The sequence below is a fragment of the Streptopelia decaocto genome, assembly GCF_964273445.1.
Source record: "Streptopelia decaocto genome assembly, chromosome: 5".
Classification (NCBI taxonomy): domain Eukaryota; kingdom Metazoa; phylum Chordata; class Aves; order Columbiformes; family Columbidae; genus Streptopelia; species Streptopelia decaocto.
Window position 1 is genome coordinate 35,991,495 of NC_138659.1, and position 21,635 is coordinate 36,013,129.

Sequence of the window (21,635 nt, forward strand, 5' to 3'; positions counted from 1 at the left end):
CCCTTCTCCCCTTCCTTACAATTTACTTGGGTTCCTCTTTCTGTGGCTGGAAGGAGAATTGTGCCGTGGGGTTTCTGCAGTTCTCTTGCTGCTGCTCGTTCTCCTTATTGCGTGTTATTTGTGTAACAGGAGCTACACTCTTTTATTTGCAGGCAAGTGGTTCAGGGATCCTTTTGCAGTGACAGGCATCCTTTAATTGATTAGACATGTTTGCTGTGGGCAGCGTGGGGATGTTTCACCGCAGGGAGCTGCGGTTGTTCATGGCCAACAAGGTGTTCACGCCGCAACGTTCCCTGGGGACGCTTGTGTTGGGTGGCTCAGGGAAATGACATTATGTCCTGTGCTGTGCTACAAGCCAGCGACTCCTTCTGCCTAATGTACAATTTAATGAAAGGAGATACGGATTTTTAAGAAGAGTGTAGTACAGTTCTGCACAGTGCCAGAAACTGGACATCGTGTGCTGGTGGTAGAATCACAGAATCATTTTGGTTGGAAAAGACCCTCAAGATCATTGAGTCCAACCATAACCCACCCATGTCCATGAGAACCTCATCTCCATCTGTCCGGCCCAGCCTGGAGGGACATGTTGCACAAACAGCCACCCCAAGAACCATCTGACTTGAGTATTCTTCATTATTTCTGCTTGTGAAGGGTGAGCGAACTGCTGACCGAGCTCTGCGCTCTATTTTGAGTCACTGGTTATGGGTAGGTAGCGTTCTCAGGAGTTTGTGAGCTGAAATATTGTTTTCATTAAGTACTATTTTTAAATGTTAGCCTGATTTCCGTGGCATGAATGCAGGCTTGTCCTTATGCAGTACCTCGAGCTGACGTTCTCTTTGGCTGGAATCACAGGTTTCTTTTTGAACTGATTTAATCAACACGTTCAAAACCAACCAGATCAGCATGTGAATATTTAAAACATTAAGTATTTTGCAGACTTTGAGGCTCTTTGGGATGTGATTTAGTGTTTAGATTTAGGTTAGGGTTGGATGATCCTAAAAGTCTCCTCTAACCAAAATGATTCTATAATATTTTCAAGTGATTCTGCTTGTGGTCTTGGAAATGGTTTGGCTGAGAGCTGGGAGTACACACAGTCAGTCCAGAAGCAAGTGTGTTTTCGATGTTGTTTTAATCAAATATCTGGCAATTACGTAGGTTAGGAACACGTAATGTTTTGGGAGGCTGTTTGTGTTCTTGGGGTTCAATGCCAGAAGTGAGATTTAAGTAGGATTTGCCAGTGTTGGAGAATAATCCAAGGGAGGAACGGATGGACATCAGAGTATGGACAATTGATGGCGTTAAGATCTGGAGCCTGACACAGAGATGAAGCCATTTTACCGTGCTGGGATGGAGGAATAGCTTGGGTTTGTGCAGTCCGAATTCTGACATTTGGAGCTTGTCGCAGCATCAAAGTGTCGCATTTGGTGGCAGTGGCACCGGTCCTGAACCACTAAGTGACGATCTTGAAATAACTGGCAATCAAAAATGCCTATTTTGTTGTCTTTTCCCCTTTTTGTAGCCTTTCCTGTGCTTCTGGTTATTCTAGACCAAATGCGCAATCAGAGTCCTCCTCTCCTTTCTACAAATATACACCTTCCAGATTGAAATATTTGATTTATGAACAGATATTGCTGAAAAAAGGAAGAATTTGTGTTCAAAAACATTGGGTTAGAACCATTTCTACCAGAAATATTCCTGAATATTTGTGCTGTTTGGCCTTTCAGAGCAGGGATCAGTATGTGTTAGATGAGGAGAAAGTAATAAAGACAAACGCAGGAATTATTTTGTTTTACAAGGGTAATAGCATTGCGAATTAATAATGTCCATGGTGTGCCTTTTGAGGGAGTTTATGAATAGTAACAGCTGAAATGCATCTTGCATGAAGATATGAAGATATATAGATATTTATATTTCAGCTCTTAGAGGCTTTTTGATCTGGGTCTGATGTGCTGGATTTCAAAAGTAATGTGTTTGAAATAATTTATATTGCTAATGAAATATGGAAACATTATTCCGCCCTGGGATTCTGAGCGTCTAACCTCCGTTTTCTCTTCCTTTAGTCAAAACTCAGGGCAGGGCGGTTTGAAGGCAGCAGATGTCTGGATGCTGCCTAATACATGGCCAGTGACAAACCCAAATATTAAACAAATACGGCAACGAATTGATTTAAGCCTTCAATGATGTTTATTTTTCGCCGTAGTTTCATTTGGCTTTCTTTTTCCCAACCTGCATGGCTGCTTTGGCAAAATACACCGGAGTTTGCATTTCCATCCGTCACAACGCTGTCCTCAGTTTCCTTAGGCAAAACTTCCCTTTCTCTTTTGCTAATTTATTTGTATTTGTTTTTTTTCCTTGTAGTTCTTGCTACTGTTTAAGGTTCCTGGAGGCTCAGCACAAATCTGACTTTCTAACAATAAATTACTCTAGGTATTCACCACAGGTTAAAAAGAATCATCTCAAACTGGGTTAACCGAGTTAATCTACAGAGCATGTTGCAAATGTTGAGTCTCCCTCCTTATTTTCATCCTTATACCCTTCCCCATCCTCTCCTCATTGTGGCGGGGAAAAACCACTTTTCCTGCTTTTTTTAGTGTTTCATCTGGTCTCCTATTGCGTGCGTATAAATAGAAGGAGGTTTGGATAATTTCAGGAGGAACGCCGATGTAATTTTGTGCTCTTCCGTGCCGGAGTTAGCTCAGGGGTTACACGAGGACACGGGGTTTTATTTCTAGCTCTGCCTGACCCAGATCCCGAGGAAGAACACGGATCTGGCTCTCGCCGTGTCGGAGATGACGGCTGGAGCTCCAGCGCAGAGCCTGGAGAAATTCGGGTTGCGTCGCTCCACAAACCAGCTGCGTAAGGTTCGAGCACAACCCGTATCGTCGTGGCTGCAAGGTGGTTGTTCCTATATGTTATATATCATATATAATGTAATATTACCATATCATATTGTCTGTTCCTACTTATTATATATATTATAATAATCACAAATATAGTTGCAAGGAAGCGACTGGTGCGGCAGGTGGGTTGAGTCCTGCTGAAGAGTTAAAGATTCCACTGTCGAACCAGATTACTTGTAGGGCAGGGTTTGTGATGGTCCTTCAGTATTTTCACACATGTGGAGGGCTGAAATAGCACAAACCCACTTTCTCTCAAGGATAATGTTGCAAAATAGTTGTGGGTTTGGGTTTTTTCCCTTGGCGTAAATGAACTTTGTGGTGTTATTTGCGTCCTTCTTGCACAGAGGGGACAGGGAGTTGGAAGGTGTGTTCCCTGTTGCTAATATCTATCCCCCTTCTGTTGCAGGTGTTGTGTTATTTTAGGATGTAGACACCAATTGTGGTGTGCAGTACAGAATGAGATGTGGGTTATCCCTGTTCTGCGTTTGAGGAGATTTTTCAGCCTGAAAAAATGGTTTGTGAGTTAAACCAAAGGCAGGACCTGCCCCTTCCACCTCATTCTCTCCACCCCCAGCACTCCCCGCAGGATTTCCATAGCGTCAAAACAAACAACCTTGCTTAGCAACTGCTCCCGTGATGCGATTGCTGGTCAGGTGAAGCCTTCTCCAAGTGTTTGGTGGTTTCTATAACTACTTCCCAGCCCCGGGAAGGAGGAGGAGGAGGGAAGAAAGTCGGACAAAGAGACGGAGCTGCAAGAAAGCAAAGGGATCATCAGGTTTGGAGGGGGAAGGTGTCCCTGTCGCCTGGCACAGAACACACGTGTATATACCTACACACACACATAGATGACGCATTTTTGTAGCAGAGGTATTCACTAGCAGTGCTTCCCATCTGGAAATGAGCCGTTTGCTCTTTCACATTGGATGCAAGTGCTTTCAATTTGAAATCCTTGCTTGGATTCAAAGCCGTTATTCTGTGAGCAGATTTTCATTTCTTATTTTTTGGTTCAATTAGGATGGGAAATAGCCACTGGGTTTGGTTAATTCTTCCTATAGAGTAATTTAGAAAAAAAACGGGCTGCTTGAGGATTTATGTAGTATGCAGGCAGTTCTTTTTCCTCTTTCTGTAGCTGCGTAAGTAGCTATTCCGGGTACGTGGGAGTTGCTTCACATCCTGATGCCAGCCTCTCTTTTCATAGTAGTAATTCTGCTCGCTCTGACTTTGCGTCGGTGGGACAATGTTTTTCGCCTGGGACCGACCTAGGAAACCTATCTCAGAGCTCCACGAAACTCGTGAGCCCATCTGTGCCTCAGCCTTATACCTGGAGATATTTCCTATGTGCATGTATTTGTATTTACAGCACAAACCCGGTTTTGCTGTTCTGTTTTAAAACGCCGGCGTGCTCAGGAGCGGAGCAGCCTCTTGCAAAGGGCAAGGGAGGAAAGCGATTCGGTACCTCGTTAGTTGTATCTAGCACATAATTAGAGGCAAATTGGCATGCAGAGGTGCTTTGCAAGTACAGGAGCCCAGTTAGCAAGGTGTGGGAGCGTTATTGTTAGTGGTGGTAAAGTGCCTGTCAGGAGGTGACTGTGGCGGTGACGCAGCCGCCGCTGTCACCAACAGTTTGTTCTGTGCTGTGAAAATGCAGGATGGGAGCTGCCGACTCTCATCCCAAGTCCTCGCTCTTCATGGAACTTCTCACCGGGGGGTCTGGGGAATTGACTTGTGTTTCTAAAGCATTAAAGCTTCAATGTGTGTGTGCATACATAATCAGTGTGCATCGCAGCAGTTGTTTCCTAAGGGACAAAATCACTGTTCTATCTCCAACCTTGGACTTGGCTCATTTGAGCGCTATTAGTTATGAACATTTTGATTGTCTCGTTGTTTTCTGGGGCGTTCGGGAAGGATGCTGAGTGTTGCAACTGAGAGAGTTTGAGAACCTCCTTGGCTCCTGGTGAGGAGCTCATCGCCGTTTCTGAAATGGCTGGTTATTTTACTGATTCCTATAGTGACTGTTGCCTTGGCAGCAAAGGTCCTCGCTTAGAGAATAAAAGTGCTGTACAAACACGAGGAAGGCAGGATTCGATTCGGGAAGACTTGGCTTTTCTTCAGTCTTCAGCATTACTTGAGAGGTGTAATGCTTTCTGCTTGCAAATGTCGAGGTAACGGGGAGCAGCGTATTGACGTTGCAGCCACCCCAAAGTCTCGGTCGTGCTGTGGAATGTCCCATCACTCACTCAGCAATGAACCCACGGACTTGGAGACGAAATGTGAAACAGCGACGTCCAACGTGAGTGCTCTGTCATCCTCCAAGCACACCTAGAGACAGAAAACCTGCACCTTGACCGCTGAGTTGCGTGTGGAGCTGCATCCAGCCGGTGATTTTATTGCTGATCATCTTGCCCTGTAACCAAAGAGGTGGATGCTCCCACGTTTGGTCCTTATGCCCAGCTGCATCTCCGTAAAGCGATGCAGGAGAAAATAAATCCTGATATGCAGGGTTATGTAGTGCGCTCTCAAATACTTATTTAACCCACTGATGTCACGGTATTATCACCCTCACACGGGCAGATTGAAGTAGTGGTGGGAAATACTCACTGCCAGGAAAGTGGGAAAGAAAGACCTGAAAGTTTTGAGTTGGAACGTTAAGGTTTGCTGGGAACAAGGGAAAAAAGGTCACGTAAAAACGAGGAGTAACTGAAGTTCTCTCATCCTGCTCAGCCTCATGGTCTGGCTATTTTGAGATGCTGGTTTTACACGGCATCGTTATCATAGTGCAATTAGTATGATGGTAATCACATTGTTATTTATAAATCATTATGGGATGCAGGCTCCTTAATGAAGCAGATCTGCTGCAGATCGAGGGAACATTTTAGGGCCAGTGAGGGCTCTTACTCTCCCACGTAATTTCTGCGAACCTCACCCGATCGAGCTTTCATGAACACGCGATAGAAAACGAGGTATTTTTAATGTGACGAGTTGGAAGGTGTTAGTAAAGCAGCTTTTTGCCTATTCCTCCCCCGTTAGACAGGCTGTGAGATGGAGGTTTGAATGATAGGTGTGTGTTAGAAATTATAGTTGTTTCTCCTCTTTTTAACTGAATCGACTCCGTGGCCTGCATCCCCGGCAGCGTATCTCCTTTCTCAGCCTTCCTCTGCGAGTATTGAATACTCTGCTTTTACAAAAGGTCCTAGATAGCGATTTACTTGCTGGTGTTGTGATAGCGGTGGGCTGGGATTGCCATCCCCTAAACACCATCGGGGAGGACTGAAGCTCCCTGCTGAATCCCATGTTGATATTGTCCAACCATCGCAGAGGATGCGATGGGGTGAAAGTCACCGCTTCTGGTGTACGAGATGGGATTTCTCACTTTTAAAACCACCAGAGACTCCCGAGAGGTGTTATTTATATTTTGAATTCTGTCAAGACACAAAAATTGGAGGCGAGCAGTCTTTATTCTTCCGTACGCTTTAATGGCATTACTGATGGTGAGTTTAAAGCAAGTTTCTGAATGGATTGGAATTTCTCCTAACACTGCCAGCTATCTTGGGGTCACATCAGCATATTAGGACACTTGTGCCAACATCAATATTTGCAGCTGGCAACAGATTTTTGTTCTTTCAGGCTCCACACACAGCTTATCTTAAAGTTTAGCTGTGGCAGGAGAGGATACATGTCCATGGTAAGCAAGAAGATGTAATTGGAAGGCTGGCTACAGGCTCCTGTGATGTCCAGCAAGGCTTGTATCACAGATAATGGTTAAAGTTTCGCTTTCCTCCTTTCCAAGTGGTTTGGGAAACTGTGATTCAGTCACTCCAGCGTATAAAATTGCAAAGGTTTGATATTGCCCCATGTTATGGTGTACGCTGCGACGGCCCCAAATCCACTCTCGATTGCTCAAGCAAAACTTGAAGGTGTGGGAGAACGAGGTCCTGCTGCGGACTGAGAGCCTGGGCGCTGGAACGGGATTCAAAACCAAAGAACTTCGGCTTTGTCAAGATGGTGAGGCGCTGCCCTCGACAACGGCGAGCCCGTAGAGAAGTCTGGTGGTTGAATTTGGTGCTGCGCAGTTTCTGGGGCTGCTTCTCCTGGATTTCAACCCGAGGACAAGTGTGAAAGCGCGTGTTGCGTTTTCCGGCATGTAGACACCGATCCTCCCCTTTCTGAGCTCCCGGTGTGTCGCTTAGGACTTCAGTGACCATCCCAAAGGTGTTTCCTTCTCCTTGGTCTGTGGTGGAGTAAAAGTGGAGTAAAAATGTGGGGTTCACACATGAGTTTTGTGCTGTGGCCTGTGTCAGAGCCGGGATTTGAGGTGCGATAACAATGCGAGTGCAGCCGAGAGCCGAGCTGCCTTCGGCCAGAGTCTCGTAGGAGTTTCCAATGTGGGCGAACATGCATAATTCACTCCCTCCTTTCTTTTCCATGTTCAGAGCTGTGTAACTAAATACCCATTTGCTAAACACGACTTGAATAATGAAGTGATCCGCAGCTAAAAGCCTTCCTCGGTACATAGAATCCCACTGAAAAAAAGGGGAAATAGAGCTGTATCTTCTTTTCCGCTGTTTTAAAACAAGGGGGAATATTCATCCCGATCCCTCTTTGCTCCACAGGTTTAAATCCGTGCAGGTGCAAGCGAGAGGCAGCGTGTGCAAATTAAAACATCTTCTCAAATCACCCGACCTGGTTCACCCCACAGAGAAACATTAAAAGCTGCACCTTGTGTTTCTTGCTCAGTTTAGTAATAACAGGTCAAAAAATGTATTTATGTGCAGCGTGGTCATGTTTCGCATAGGAATGTAGCTCTGGGTCTGGTTGGTGCCACTTCTACTGAAGTGGTGCCAGTAGTGGAGATTATTTTGGTTCTTCTCGGTGGCAACTTTGCTCCCTGCAATGAAACACAAACACCTGGGAGCTTGTAAGAGGCTAAAAATATTCTTGAAGCCCATAGAGAAGGCGCTATGACTTCAGCAAACGTGCGGTGTTTCCCCGTGCTCTTTGCTTTCTTTAGGTGACCTTTCTGTACGGTGCAGCAGAGTCGTTGGGACAGCGGGTTGGGGACATTGGTTGGGGACAGGGGTTCTCGCTGGCCTCGCTTTGCGCTGGGGAGGAACATTGATCGTTCCCCACACAACCCTCTCAAACCTGGGAATGTGCTGGTGGTGGCATCACCAGGATTTTGCCGTTTGTGTCTCAGAAACACACGGAGAGTTTCCAGCAGGTAACATCTGTTTTCCTGTAATTTTAGTGTTTGAAGTGACCAGCTTTTCTAAGCTTTCTAATCCGTTTTTGGAGTTAAGTGGGTGTAGAAATTTGCTGCCTGGTTATCTTTAGTATTTTTAGTTTCGCTTTCATCTTTCTACTGGTTGCTTTTTTTTTTTTAAATGATGACAAACCGTTATTTGAATATATACAGTATATATTTGAATATATACCATGGAAACCATAAAACTTACCTTGAAGAGCTGCTATTCATCTGCTAGAGTCCTGCAAACCTAAATGCTTTGGTTTATTTTCAGGCATTGATTTTTCCTGCTGATGTTTTGCGCAGAGAGGATAACTTTGCTTATCTGCATTATTTATTATTATTATTGTTGTTGTTATTATTCTGTTGCTGACCCATACAAAAGCATTTGTTGTGGTACACCAGCTGGTTTTGCCTTGCAGAATAAAGAAAAGGCTTCCCATTCGATAACCTGATGCAATACATTTGATTAAGATACCACCAATCTGTAGGGGCAAGAAGGTTTGTGACATGAATAACACTAAACATTTGCTCTGGAGAACTTTAAATCCCTTAGTAGTATGATTTTAAGAGAAGCAAGTTTGCTGATGAGACCAAGCTGGGAGGAGTAGTGACACTGGAAGCTGTGCTGCCATCAGAGACCTGGACAGGCTGGAGAGTTGGGGGGGGGGTGAAATTTAAGGAAATAGAAGAAGGACAAGTGTAGAGTCTTGAATCTGGGCAGGAACAACCCCAGGTTCCATTATAAGTTGGGGAATGACCTATCAGAGAGCAGTGTAGGGGAAAGGGACCTGGGGGTCCTGGGGACAGCAGGGTGACCATGAGCCAGCACTGGGCCCTTGTGGCCAGGAAGGCCAATGGTACTTGGGGTGGGTTAGAAGGGGGTGGTCAGTAGGTCAGAGAGGTTCTCTTGCCCCTCTGCTCTGCCCTGGGGAGACCACATCTGGAATATTGTGTCCAGTTGTGGCCCCTCAGTTCCAGCAGGACAGGGAACTGCTGGAGAGAGTCCAGCGCAGCCACCAAGATGCTGAAGGGAGTGGAGCATCTCCCGTGTGAGGAAAGGCTGAGGGAGCTGGGGCTCTGGAGCTGGACAAGAGGAGACTGAGGGGTCACTCATTCCTGGGGATCAATATGGAAAGGGGGAGTGTCAGGAGGATGGAGCCAGGCTCTTCTCGGTGACAACCAGTGATAGGACAAGGGGTAGTGGGTACAAACTGGAACACAAAAGGTTCCACTTGAATTTGAGAAGAAACTTGTTCTTGGTGAGGGTGGCAGAGCCTGGCCCAGGCTGCCCAGGGAGGTTGTGGAGTCTCCTTCTCTGCAGACATTCCAACCCGCCTGGACACCTTCCTGTGTAACCTCATCTGGGTGTTCCTGCTCCATGGGGGGATTGCACTGGATGAGCTTTCCAGGTCCCTTCCAATCCCTCACATTCCGGGATTCTGTGAAGTTTGGGTACTAGTTACGTACCAGAGCTGCATAGTAATAGAAAATTTAACAAATATAGAACAGGAAGGAGTCCTTCCCACAGCTGCAAAGTGTTTGCTTTTTTATAATACAAAACCATTGATGTTCTTGAGAAATCTGTAGCAAACTCAGAAAGTCCAGTGCTATATGCACAAGGCTCAAATCAATGAGGCTTTTCCACGCCAGAATCTTAACTATTCTTTTGCAGCGATTTTGTCTTTAAACCCAAATGGCAAACTATTGATAAATGCTGCCCTAATGACTGGTTTGCTTATGTTGTTTCCTCCCCAGGAAGAAGAATGGCAGCACGAAGATGAAGTGAGCCGTTTCCCACGCTCGCCCCCGGGGACGGGGACCTGCTTCCTCGGCCAAGATGAAGCCAAGGAGGAGCTTTGCGACGCGCCGGAGCCGCGCTGACCGCTGCCCCATTTAAAACCCATGTCAGACCGTGGCCCGGCTGCCTGGCGAGATGAAAGAAGTGGTGCTGTGGTCACCCCAGGAGGTGACGAATTGGCTGACGGAAAATGCCGTGCCGGAGTATTGCGAGCCGCTGAAGAGCTTCACCGGGCGGGATTTGATCAACCTCACGGAGGAGGATTTTAAGACGACGCCCCTCTCCCGGGTGTCTTCGGACAGCGGACAGCGGTTGTTGCACATGATAGAAACTTTAAAAATGGCTCATCACATGGAGGCTCACAAAAACGGGCACGCCAACGGGCACATCCGCGTCGGCAACGCCGCACGCGAGAATGGCTTTAGCAGTAAAATGAAGCTGAATGGGATGCCAAATGGGTATAAGAAGGAGATGATAAAGATCCCCATGCCAGAGCCAGAGCGCTCACAGTATCCTATGGAATGGGGGAAGACTTTCCTGGCTTTTATTTATGCACTTTTTTGTTTCATCTTTACCACGGTGACTATCTCGATCGTTCATGAACGAGTGCCTCCCAAGGAGGTGCAGCCTCCCCTACCAGATGCATTTTTTGATCGCTTTGATCGGGTGGAATGGGCTTTTTCTATTTGTGAAATCAACGGCATGATCCTTGTAGGACTGTGGTTTGTTCAGTGGCTGCTCTTAAAATACAAGTAAGTAAAACCTTTTGAAAACCGGGTGTTCGGGTAGACTTTGACAGCTTTTGGAGGTCAGATACTGGGTTACATCCAGGAGCTTCTTTCTGGTTTTGGTTTCCCAAACAGAAATAGATATTGTGCCATAAGCAAGCTGCAGTTTGTGTGGGCTGCTTGTGGGAAAGGGAGAAGTTTAGTCCAACGGCTGTCTAAGAAACTAAGAAATAGCCCTGATCTTGTTTACCTGCGCAATTAACACGAGCCCTTCTCCTGTGTGAAAAACTGCATGTAACAATGTTCTGAACTCAGTCCTGTCTGTTAGAGGGAGCACAGCTTGTGCTGTTGTGAACCCAGCTGCAGACCAACATGGGCTTGGTTTAATGCCTGATGTAAAGACCTACCCGAAGATTATTCTTGCACAAAACCAAGAGGTTTTGTTTGGTCCGTGCACTTCAGTGGTGCTGCATGAAAAAATGTTGATATTTTCTGCTTGGTATTAGATGGTCCAGGTAAAGTTGAATACAAAGTACATCAAAAGCTAATTGGGAAATATGCAAAAGCATAGATATGCAGTGAAATTGCAAGGTTTTAGTGATTGCTCCCTGCCCAGAACTACCAGGGTGAATTTGCCTGCCAATGGAAATAACCTCCTGCTTCCCCTCTACAGAATGTGCGTGTGCTTAATTTAGGGTATTTATCCCACTGTAAATCCACACCTTGGGCTGCTCTACCTGGAGTGTCTGAGATATAAACCCTGGTGCTGTCGTGGCTGGGAACGAGGTGTTCAAAGGCAAGTGGCTGTAATCAGGATGAGGTGACATTGCCTTTCCTTTCGAAAACCAGGCACAAGGATGTCCCCAGAGCTGCCCAGCCCAAAAACGGGCTCCTCCTCTGCTGCTACAACATCGTTCTTTACCTGTTCACTGACTCTTGTTTGGTGACTCCTATGTGGGAAACTGAGGAAAGAACATAATTTGGGCCCTACCATGCAAAATACAAGATCCTTCAGTTTTCTGGGCTTTTAATGACCTTAGATGTACAGATTTCCCTTTTTAAAAGCAATAAAACAAGAGGCAAATGGATCACTTGCTCTTATAATGGAGAAAAACATAAACATTTAAACGTAAGCATGTGGTTCACCAGCTTCATAAGGTACAGGTGACTTGAAAAGTGAGAATTGCTCAGCTGGGGCAGGATACCCTTCTGCACACAGCTGTGGATTTCCATAGGAATGTGACAGACATTCAAGTAATCCACAAGACTGAGGTGATGGTTTATTCATCTTTTCTGCTGCTCGATACTACTTTATGTGTTTTATCTGGTGGAGTCTGTGGCCATAGATGTTCCAAACCAAGGGAGGCACCTGGAGAAGGTGACACGGGATTGTGCTCAAGAACGGGCTGTCAGGTTAGGAGGGCGATGGGAGGGATGGAGCTGAGCAGAACCTCCAGATGAAGAACAGCAGGATTCATAAGGTCCTTGGAGATTCTGAAGCAGCGAGACGTGGGTTGACTTCATGGTCAAGTATCTTGGTATCATTGATAGATGTGAAGATTCAATCCCCCATCCCCATTTTCTTTGATGTGTTTGTTTTTACCTGCTTTAGAAGGGCTCGTTCTGCTCTGTGTGTAATGGTTTCGTAATGCTTTGGAGACCAGAAGTCTTTTATGTCAACCAGTGGATGGATCGAAATCCAGGAAGCCCAAGGTGTTGGGAAGCAGCAGAAAGGGAAGAACGGGAGAGGCGCTCATGGGAACCGGAGCCCAGCGGGGTGGCTTTATCTGGTCGGACCTCATTCTCATGGCTTTGGGTGGCGAACCACTAAGTGCTCTAAAAAGAGGTGAATCACTTTTGTGGCATGGATTATCACCTCCCGTGGAAACTGAATTCTAGAATAAGGAGAGGGAATGAAGCCAGCTAGACCTTCCTCTGACAGGGACAGCCGTTGCCACGCTCCGTTGGAGATTTGAAGATAAGAAGTGAAGGCAGGTAATTGCTGGGCAAGATGAGACCTGGTTCCTCGCCCGCTCAGATCACAGAGATACTGTTCACAGGTGTCACCAGGGAACCAGCAGCTTTGTTACCCATGAACCGAGTTGCTGGGCTGAACCTTTGACCAAAGGAGGCACCTTCAGAGCTTCAGACTTTTTGAAACGCTTGTGAAATTCCTGTTCCTTGTCCCACCAGATCCTGATTTCATCCAAGCTGAGACTGCTCTTCTCCCACACAAAGAAGGACGACAGAGATGTGTCATTTATTATACCGATCACTCAGGTCCTCCTTGTTTAGTCCAGGGATTGCATGATGACATTGAGTAGAACCTACATGTCTTCTTTGTTGGATTGCAAAGTTGAGGCCACAAGGGAAGAGGGTGTTGGGTGTTTCTGTTTCCCTTCACCTCTGTTACTGCTTTCTTCCCTGAAAATGATATTTATCTTCAGGTAGTCACAGCTTGCTTTGAGCAGAATATTGTCCACGGCCTTGGGTTGGGTTCTCACCAAAAAGCAGGAGCAGGTCCTGGCTGGGGACTCGGAGCCACCCGAGCCTTTTTCCGCAGCCGCCGCGGGGATCTCGAGGAGTCCGGGCGAGCTGCCGAGGCAGAATTAACTTCTCTGGGCAGCGTTCCCAGATGTTTTGGGAGGAGCACAATGCTGGGTTTTGGCCGTACTCAACATCTGGTTCAGCTTGCACGCTCATGGGACTGGGAAAGCAGCGTGCTGGCCGCCCGCATTGCGAGGGCTGGATACTTGGAATAAAAGTTGCCTTGGCCGGTAATAATCCAAGAGGCTGTACTTACCAGCTGGCTCGTAATCACCCACACAAATCCTTTGGAGAAAGGAAAATATGAGGCTTTTTACATTTTTTTTAATATTACAGTACAAAGCACTTAGACACAGACTTTCCAAAGCTAAAATATGCTAAATCTGCCCGAACCACAGAGCTTGGTGGGTCATTTTAATTAAAGAAAAATCAAAGTTCAGTGCTGGGTGGCAAAACTTGTTACTTCTTCAGTCTCTAAATACAGTGCTGCTCCGTCTTTAATCCCCAACCCCCTGTTTGTATTTGTGCTGGGTTATAAAGCAAAATGTGTTATTGTCTTGTTATAAAGCCAGACACAAGGGTGAAATCTTTACTGAATCACCCTTCCCTGTGCAAAACGCAGAGGAAAACCACAGCCTTCCACTCTTACCCTTCAGTCCATGGAGCTACATTAGAGCATCATTTCCAACTCCCAGCTTTGTCTGCGTTTGCACCAGGAGAGCGAAGAAAAAGTATGAAACACCGTGTTTCGACAGCAGTGAGCACGTGGGTGCAAAATGTAGTTATACTGTCATAGTTGAGGCTTTTCTGATGAATTAAGACACTCGAGTTGTTATTGATTCTGGCACTGCAAAGTTACACTCCTCTGAGAGTGGAGTGCTACGCTTTAATAACTGCCAAAAGCTATTAAAAATAAGAAAGATGGCCAATTTTGAGCTTCAAAAGAGCTTGGCTTGATAGAAATATGATTTTTTTTTTTTAGTAAATGCTTCAAAATAGCAACAAATGAATGCCAGAACTTGTGTTCCCCGAAGGATCATAACTGTAACTAACCCACCCAAACCAGCAGCATGCAAAGGGTTGGTGTGGGTAAGGTCACCAACTCGGGCTGGATTTGCCCTCGATTTTTTGCGCCGTGGGCAGCGATTTCTCTTTGTGGAGCTCTTCATGGGCTCTATGGTTTCTCCCGGATGTGCCAGAAGGGGGTTGAATTGTCCTACGAGCTCTTTGGAATTGCTAAATGTGTGTGGCAGCTGAAATAAACCGGCTCCTTTTCATCTCAAAATGAAAATATTCTCACTTCATCCCCTGCCTTGAATAGAAAATGAGTGAGCGCTCCAAGCTACTGCAGGGGTGTGGGTCATGAAATGCCTTTTAGTGTCTTCAATGCTAAATCTGCACGGGCTTTTGTGTTTGAGCCCTTAAATTTCCTGTGATCACCTCCACAGGTAATATTAGCTGAGTTGCTTTTTGTGTTTCTGACCTGTACAACATAGGAATATTTATAAAGCATTTTAGTATTCTCAGGTGTAAGCTGATACCATCAGGAGTTTCACACCCATCGAGAACAGTTGGTAGTTTATTTTATTAATGTTTCCCTTTGCGTATTTTGTTTGCATTGAGTGACCTTATTTTTTCTTCTCTTCTGTTTCTTTTTCCTCTAGGTCTATCATTAGCAGAAGATTTTTCTGTATAGTTGGCACACTATACCTGTACCGGTGCATTACAATGTATGTGACCACACTCCCAGTCCCTGGCATGCATTTCAAGTGTTCTCCAAAGGTAAACTAATTCCAACTGCCTTATTTTAACCCCGATGTTTTCCCCTTGTCCTGCTGTTACCAAAACGACGAGCAACGCTTTCTCAATCATTGTTATGAAATTGAAAATACTGGTTTGGCCCTATGGGGCCATCCTGTGGATCATAAGCTCTAATCTCAGTTTTCTGTCTCCATCAAAGCAAAGGTGGAGGTGCCACACTGACTCATTTATTTCTAAAGACTTCAGCGTGTCAAATCCAAACGTGATTTATATTTGAAAATGGCCCAAAGAGGCTTTTCTAAGGCTGGGGAAACTCCGCCTCCTTTGCAGCCTTTCGTCCCCAGGTGTATTTTTGCAATTATTTTAGCGCAGGGATTCGCTGCCTTCTCCCCAGTTTAGCACCAAATCCTGTTTGTTGTGCTGAGGAATGAAATCAGAATAGTTTGGGCTGGAGGGACCTTCAAAGCTCATCTAATCCAACCCTTGCCAGCTCAGGTTGCTCAGAAAATAAAACAAGGAGGTAATACCTGTGAAAGTGTGGAGTGCTGGTGAATGGGGCTGCATCCAGCTGTCAGCCAGTCATAGGTGCTGTCCCCCAGGGGTCAGTGTTGGGTCCAGTCCTGTTTAACGTCCTTATTGATGATTTAGATCATCTAGATTTAGAGGGGATTGAGACCATCATCAGCAAATTTGCTGATGACACGAAGTTGGGAGGGAGTGTCAAGCTGCTGGAAGGCAGGAGGGCTCTGCAGAGGGATCTGGATAGACTGGAAAAATGGGCTGATTCCAATGGGATGAAGTTCAACAAGGCCAAGTGCCGGGTGCTGCACTTTGGCCACAACAACCCCCTGCAGCGCTCCAGGCTGGGCACAGAGTGGCTGGAGAGCAGCCAGGCAGAAAGGGACCTGGGGGGACTAATGGACAGGAAGCTCAACAGGAGCCAACAGTGTGCCCAGGTGGCCAAGAAGGCCAATGGTGTCCTGTCCTGTATCCAAACCAGCGTGGTCAGCAGGACAAGGGCAGTGATCCTTCCCCTGTGCTCTGCATTGGGGAGGCTACACCTGGAGTATTGTGTTCAGTTCTGAGCCCCTCAGCTCAGGAAAGAGATTGAAGTGCTGGAGCGGGTCCAGAGAAGAGCAACAAGACTGGGGAAGGGACCTGAACACAAGCCCTATGGGGAGAGGCTGAGGGAGCTGGGCTTGTTTAGTCTGGAGAAGAGGAGGCTCAGAGGTGAGCTCAACACTCTCTAGAACTACCTGAAGGGCAGTTCTAGCCAGGTGGGGATTGGTCTCTTCTCCCAGGCAGTCGGCAATAGGACAAGGGGCCATGGGCTTCAACTCTGCCAGGGGAAATTGAGGCTGGAGATTAGAAAGCAATTCTGTGCAGAGAGAGTGGTCAGGCATTGGAATGGCTGCCCAGGGAGGTGCTGGACTCACCGGCCCTGGAGGTTTTTAACCTGAGATTGGCCATGGCACTTAGTGCCATGATCTAGTCAATGGACTGGAGTTGGACCAAGGGTTGGACTGGATGATCTCTGAGCTCTTTTCCAACCCAGTCGATTCTGTGTGAAAAACGTACCACATGCACAGTTCAATGCCTTTGTGTGCCCAGCTGTACGTTAGATGCCAGGTAGTAAAATCACTGATTTATAGGTAGTAAAATCCTGATTTGACTCTGCGCACGTGCCGTCGTGGTGGGGGTTGCAGGTGTGTACACACAAAGCTGAAACGCTTCGGTTCCTTGGGGAAATAAAGCCCAGGAATGTATTAACGCGAGGGTTTGATTGTTTGCCAAGCCACGGGTGGCTTTGGGAAGGACCGAGGTCTTTTGTAAAGAGAAGCAAGAGGAGTCACCGTTGTATTTGGTCTGTCAGCCATTATAAAATTAACAAAGAACACAGGTATTAATGGGCTGGAGTGAGTCAGTCTGCCGTCTGGGGCAATTTACAGCCTTGGCAAGTCCATCTTATTGCTCAAGTAAAGCTAAGCCTATGTTGTGCTCTTCTGGTGCCCCGATAAGACTAAGGATGAGCTGGGCTTTTCTGAACACTGAATATACTGCTGGGAAAAGAATGCCTCTCGACTCCTTCTTGAGTTGCTTTGCGGAGCATTTTAATGTTTTGTAAGAAACTGTTGGCAGGGGATGTTTAATTGCTGCAAAGACCCTCTTTAAATCTGCCAGAAATTAATAATTTCCACTTCTTAAAGCAAGACCAAGCTTTAAAATAAAAGAAAAACATGCCTGTAGTGGCCAGCTAGGGAGATTTGTGTTTCCTTCTGGCTGTTAATTGGTTTTTAAAACGTTATAAAACGAGGTAAGAATGCAGCATCCGTGTAGTCGTGTGCGTCGATCCCTTCGTCCTGCTCCTTTGAGCTCTGATGGCTCCTGCAGCCCGTCACGTCCTGGGGATGCTCAGCATGTCCTCGTTGTGCTTGTCCCATGACATATATTTTCTTGGTGGGTTTATTCAGGTTTTGGGCTTGTTTTAGAGCTGGGAGCAGCAAAACCCAAGTCTTGGGCCAGTGCTGGCTGCCCTTTGGTCCCCTGGGAGGAGGTGTCATCATCAGAAGGACTCAGGTTTGCTTCAATCCGGCTTTTTTTGAATCAGAAATATCCTCTGCACCAACATCATGGGCTGGAGGTGGGACAGAGGAAAACCCCCCAGGTGGCCCATCCCGTTTTCTGTTGGATTATCATCTGCAGGGCCTGTGCTGTTCTCAACAAGACCAATGACATTAAGCTTGGTTTATTTTAGAGTGTGTTGCCTCTTGAACAGAAGGCAAAACAGATGTTTAGAGAACATTACAACATTTTAGCTCAAGCTGGCAATATTTTTAATTCCTTTTCATTGGTGACGCTGCGTTTTTGAGACCGTATTGCACAAGTTGTAGCTTTTCCGAGAGTCGCTATTCTGAACCTCACTGTATGCACATGAGGTTCGTGTGTGTTTAGGTACATATACACAAACATGTGCCCATTGCATATCCCAGTTCAAGAATATAATATAATGAATTATAAGAGATCTGAACCCATTAGCTCTGCATGAAGATTCCCACTAAGAATCATTTTCCTGCACAGCCACAAGCATGGGGATTGGTCTCTTCTCCCAGGCATCAGCAATAGGACAAGGGGCCATGGGCTTCAACTCTGCCAGGGGAAATTGAGGCTGGAGATCAGAAAGCAATTCTGTGCAGAGAGAGTGGTCAGGCATTGGAATGGCTGCCCAGGGAGGTGCTGGACTCACCGGCCCTGGAGGGTTTTAAGCTGAGATTGGCCATGGCACTTAGTGCCATGATCTAGTCAATGGACTGGAGTTGGACCAAGGGTTGGACTGGATGATCTCTGAGGTCTTTTCCAACCCAATCGATTCTGTGATTAGCAAAAGCTGCCAACAAGACCTGGGAAGAAGGCTACGCCTTTACGTTTTAGCAGCAACAAGTATTTATAAAGAATAAAGAACAATTTTTGTTCACTCTTTTCCCGTAAGTATCTCTGAGTGTAGCCACTGACAGGAGTTCAACCACTTTGGGATCAATTTTTTGCTTTGATATTATACTGCAAAATGCCTTGTTTTTCAGTGCAGCTGGAAGTGACGTGTTGTAAAGCATCTTGTTCACACATTTGCCTTTTCAAGCTATATTGTGAGCGTAGGAAGAAAGAGTAGTCCTTTGGGATACTGTGTATATATAGGGAAACTAATAATTTCCAGGATACTTCATACATGGAATATTTCAAATGAATATTTTAGACAGATGGATGAAGTTGCATATGACTATAACAGATACAAAGCATCAGTAAGAAACAAACTCATGTCTCATTTCCATTTTTAACATTTTTTTTCATATAGAAATGTACTGCTAGCGTGCGGAAAGGCTGTGGATTGACTGATTGATCTCGTCTATCACTCCAATTAAAAATAACCGAAAGGCGAAGTTGCTGACGAACACCATTGCTTTAAACTCTGAGAGGTTAGCGCTGATATTTTACTGGCCTTTTGTGTTTTGACTCTTCCACCAGCTTTTTGGAGACTGGGAATCTCATCTGCGAAGGATAATGAAGCTGCTTGCTGGCGGAGGATTGTCCATCACAGGATCCCACCACATGTGCGGCGACTATCTCTACAGCGGCCACACCGTCATCTTAACACTTACATACTTATTTATCAAAGAGTGTAAGTTCATTGCTGTGCACGCAGAATTCCTTGCTAATTGAAGAACGATCGTTGTGCTGATCGGTTAATTCAATTACAGTAATAATGCACGTTTTTTCGGGTAAATAAAAGTAACAGAACATAGGGCTTGCTTAAAAAGAAAGCTTTGGAGACAAAATAAAACACTCTACCATGTTGATGCATGAATTAAGCATTTTATTTTGAAAAAAATGTTTAAAATGTAATTGAAACCTTCATTGCTCCCTGCCTGATGGATGGTATTTTACCTACGTGTAGGTAAATGCAACTAAATGCAACACTAAATGCAACTTTGCTTTTTTTGCAAGAACTGGGCATTTATCTTTTATGAAAGACGGGAGGAATGGGTGTATTAGAATTATTACAATAATAATGTATTGCTATTATTAGAATAGTCATATATTATTATTAACATAATGAATGTTGAAATGCAAATCAGTTAGTTTTACTGACTAGGGTGTATTATATCATTATGTATTGGGCTTGTTTCTCAGGGTTTTCATACCCTTTCTATTTTCCAAATATCTGCTTGCCCCTGAGTACAATTTGAAGTTATGCCCTAAGAGAACGATACTTATTTTGTGATCTCAGCGTTCCTGCTTTTAATGCCAATGTGGGCATCGCGCTACCAGCATTGCAGTCCAAGTCCTCTGCTAATTACAGCGATACTCCTGCACGCTGATAACTTTGTGCTCTGAAGTAACCCCTGTTTGTGCTTCTTTCCAGATTCCCCACGGCGACTCTGGTGGTATCACTGGCTTTGCTGGGCGTTCAGCATGGTCGGGATGTTCTGCATCCTCCTTGCTCACGACCACTACACTGTGGATGTGGTGGTGGCTTACTACATCACTACAAGACTGTTCTGGTGGTATCACACGATGGCCAACCAGCAAGTGAGTTTCTCCTGCTCTCGGGATCCGCGTTGCTCTGCTTGCCGTAGTGTGGCGGTGGGCGAGCGTTGGCGTGTTGCCATCAGCCTTTCTGCAGGAGTAGGAGCAGGCTTGGACGTGTCTTCTGGAGTGTCCCTCGATCCCTCCCCTCCCGTTGGGTTAGCGGGAAAGAAGAGGCACCATCGGTTGGATTCATCTTGTGTCTTGACCACAAAAAACTACCTACAGGCAGGCCAGCCACTCTGCTCCCGCTGCATAACCTCATTTTTTTAAGTCCTTTTGAGTTTGAGCTAATTGGCTGGTTCTGTGATAGCAGAGCAAACCGTTTAGATGTGGTGGGGTTTTTTTTTATGTTGAAGTCAGCTGGGTTTTCCTTGTATTCTGTGGCTTGTGTCCTTTGATTAGATGAAAGGTCTCTTGAGCAATAGTGTGAGGCCTCGCTAAAGGTGAACCACATTTTCAAAGCGTCTCCAAGTGGTGGGAAGTTCTCCTGACCACGGGAAATGTTTTCCTTTTGGAGGAGAGTGGAGCTGTTCCTCTTCTAAGGTCTGTGCCTGGAAAGGCATGAAAAATGAGGTGACGAGGGAAATCCTGAGAACAAACTGAGAACAAGGGGCTGCTTAGCAGACCCAGCACTTGGTGGGAGATAGCAAAGCCTGGTTCATCATACTCAACCCGAGAGCAGTGGTGATGCAAAGGTCAATTGAAGAAGTCTAAATGAGGTTTTGTGTCATTCTCCTTCTTACTTTCCTGTCAGTGAATTCGAGCAATAAGAGCTGAGCTGACACTGCTGAGGAATGCAAGAGGAAATGCACAAGTCTGTTCTCCATGGGAAAGACCTAGAAAGTTAAGAGAAACTTGCGATAGGATAACTTCTTTAGGTCTGGAGCAGCGTGGTTTTGTGGCCAGAAATTTCCTGTGCAATGTGGCGGAAGATACTTTGCTTATCTGTTGCAGATTATTCCAGTTAATTATGTTTAAGGAAGACCTAGTATGATGATAGGAAATGAGTTAACATTGTGATGGTACCTACTTTTAGATCGTATCGAGGTTTTCATGTCATTTTATTCCAGTGTTTTTGATGCTGCTTGAAGTAATACACAGAGACGGCTGTGGAGATGAGGTTCTCAGGGACACGGGGTAGTGCCAAGGTTGGGTTATGGTTGGACTTGATGATCTTGAGGTCTCTTCCAACCCAACTGATTCTATGTGACTCAGAAGATGGCTCAACATTTCTTCCCAAAGTCGCTGAGACGTTGGGAAATATCCATCTCTGGATCCTTACACATTTGTGTGCACGTTGGTCCTTCTTGGCGATGCTCTATGCAGAGGGGCTGTGCCTTGTGTCCGAGCAAAAGCCCCTTGGGGCTAAAGGGAGTTTATTTTACACGTGAGTTTATGACATGGAAAGCAAGCTTAGCACAGAATCCCTGTGCTTGTACCAGCCCAACACGCAGCGCAGTTCTGCCCTGTGCCACCGCTGTGGACACGCAGCAGGGCGCTTGGCTTTGTCCCTCTGGCTTGGTCATGGTTGGGAGAAGCCGAAGGCTGGGTGGGGACAGTTTGGGGACATTTGG

At 45.9% G+C, this 21,635-nt stretch overlaps 1 protein-coding gene across 3 annotated transcripts in view; it reads left to right on the plus strand.

Moving 5' to 3' along the window:
* Positions 1-21,635, plus strand: part of SGMS1 (sphingomyelin synthase 1) — a 99,429-nt gene that overhangs the window by 74,415 nt on the left and 3,379 nt on the right. For all 3 annotated transcript variants that reach the window (XM_082054428.1, XM_082054427.1, XM_082054429.1), the window contains 4 exons: positions 9,901-10,695; positions 14,883-15,000; positions 18,997-19,150; positions 19,895-20,061. In XM_082054428.1, the coding sequence (XP_081910554.1) occupies positions 10,079-10,695; positions 14,883-15,000; positions 18,997-19,150; positions 19,895-20,061 (1,056 nt within the window). In that variant the 5' untranslated portion in view covers positions 9,901-10,078. The remainder of the gene's footprint in view (positions 1-9,900; positions 10,696-14,882; positions 15,001-18,996; positions 19,151-19,894; positions 20,062-21,635) is intronic.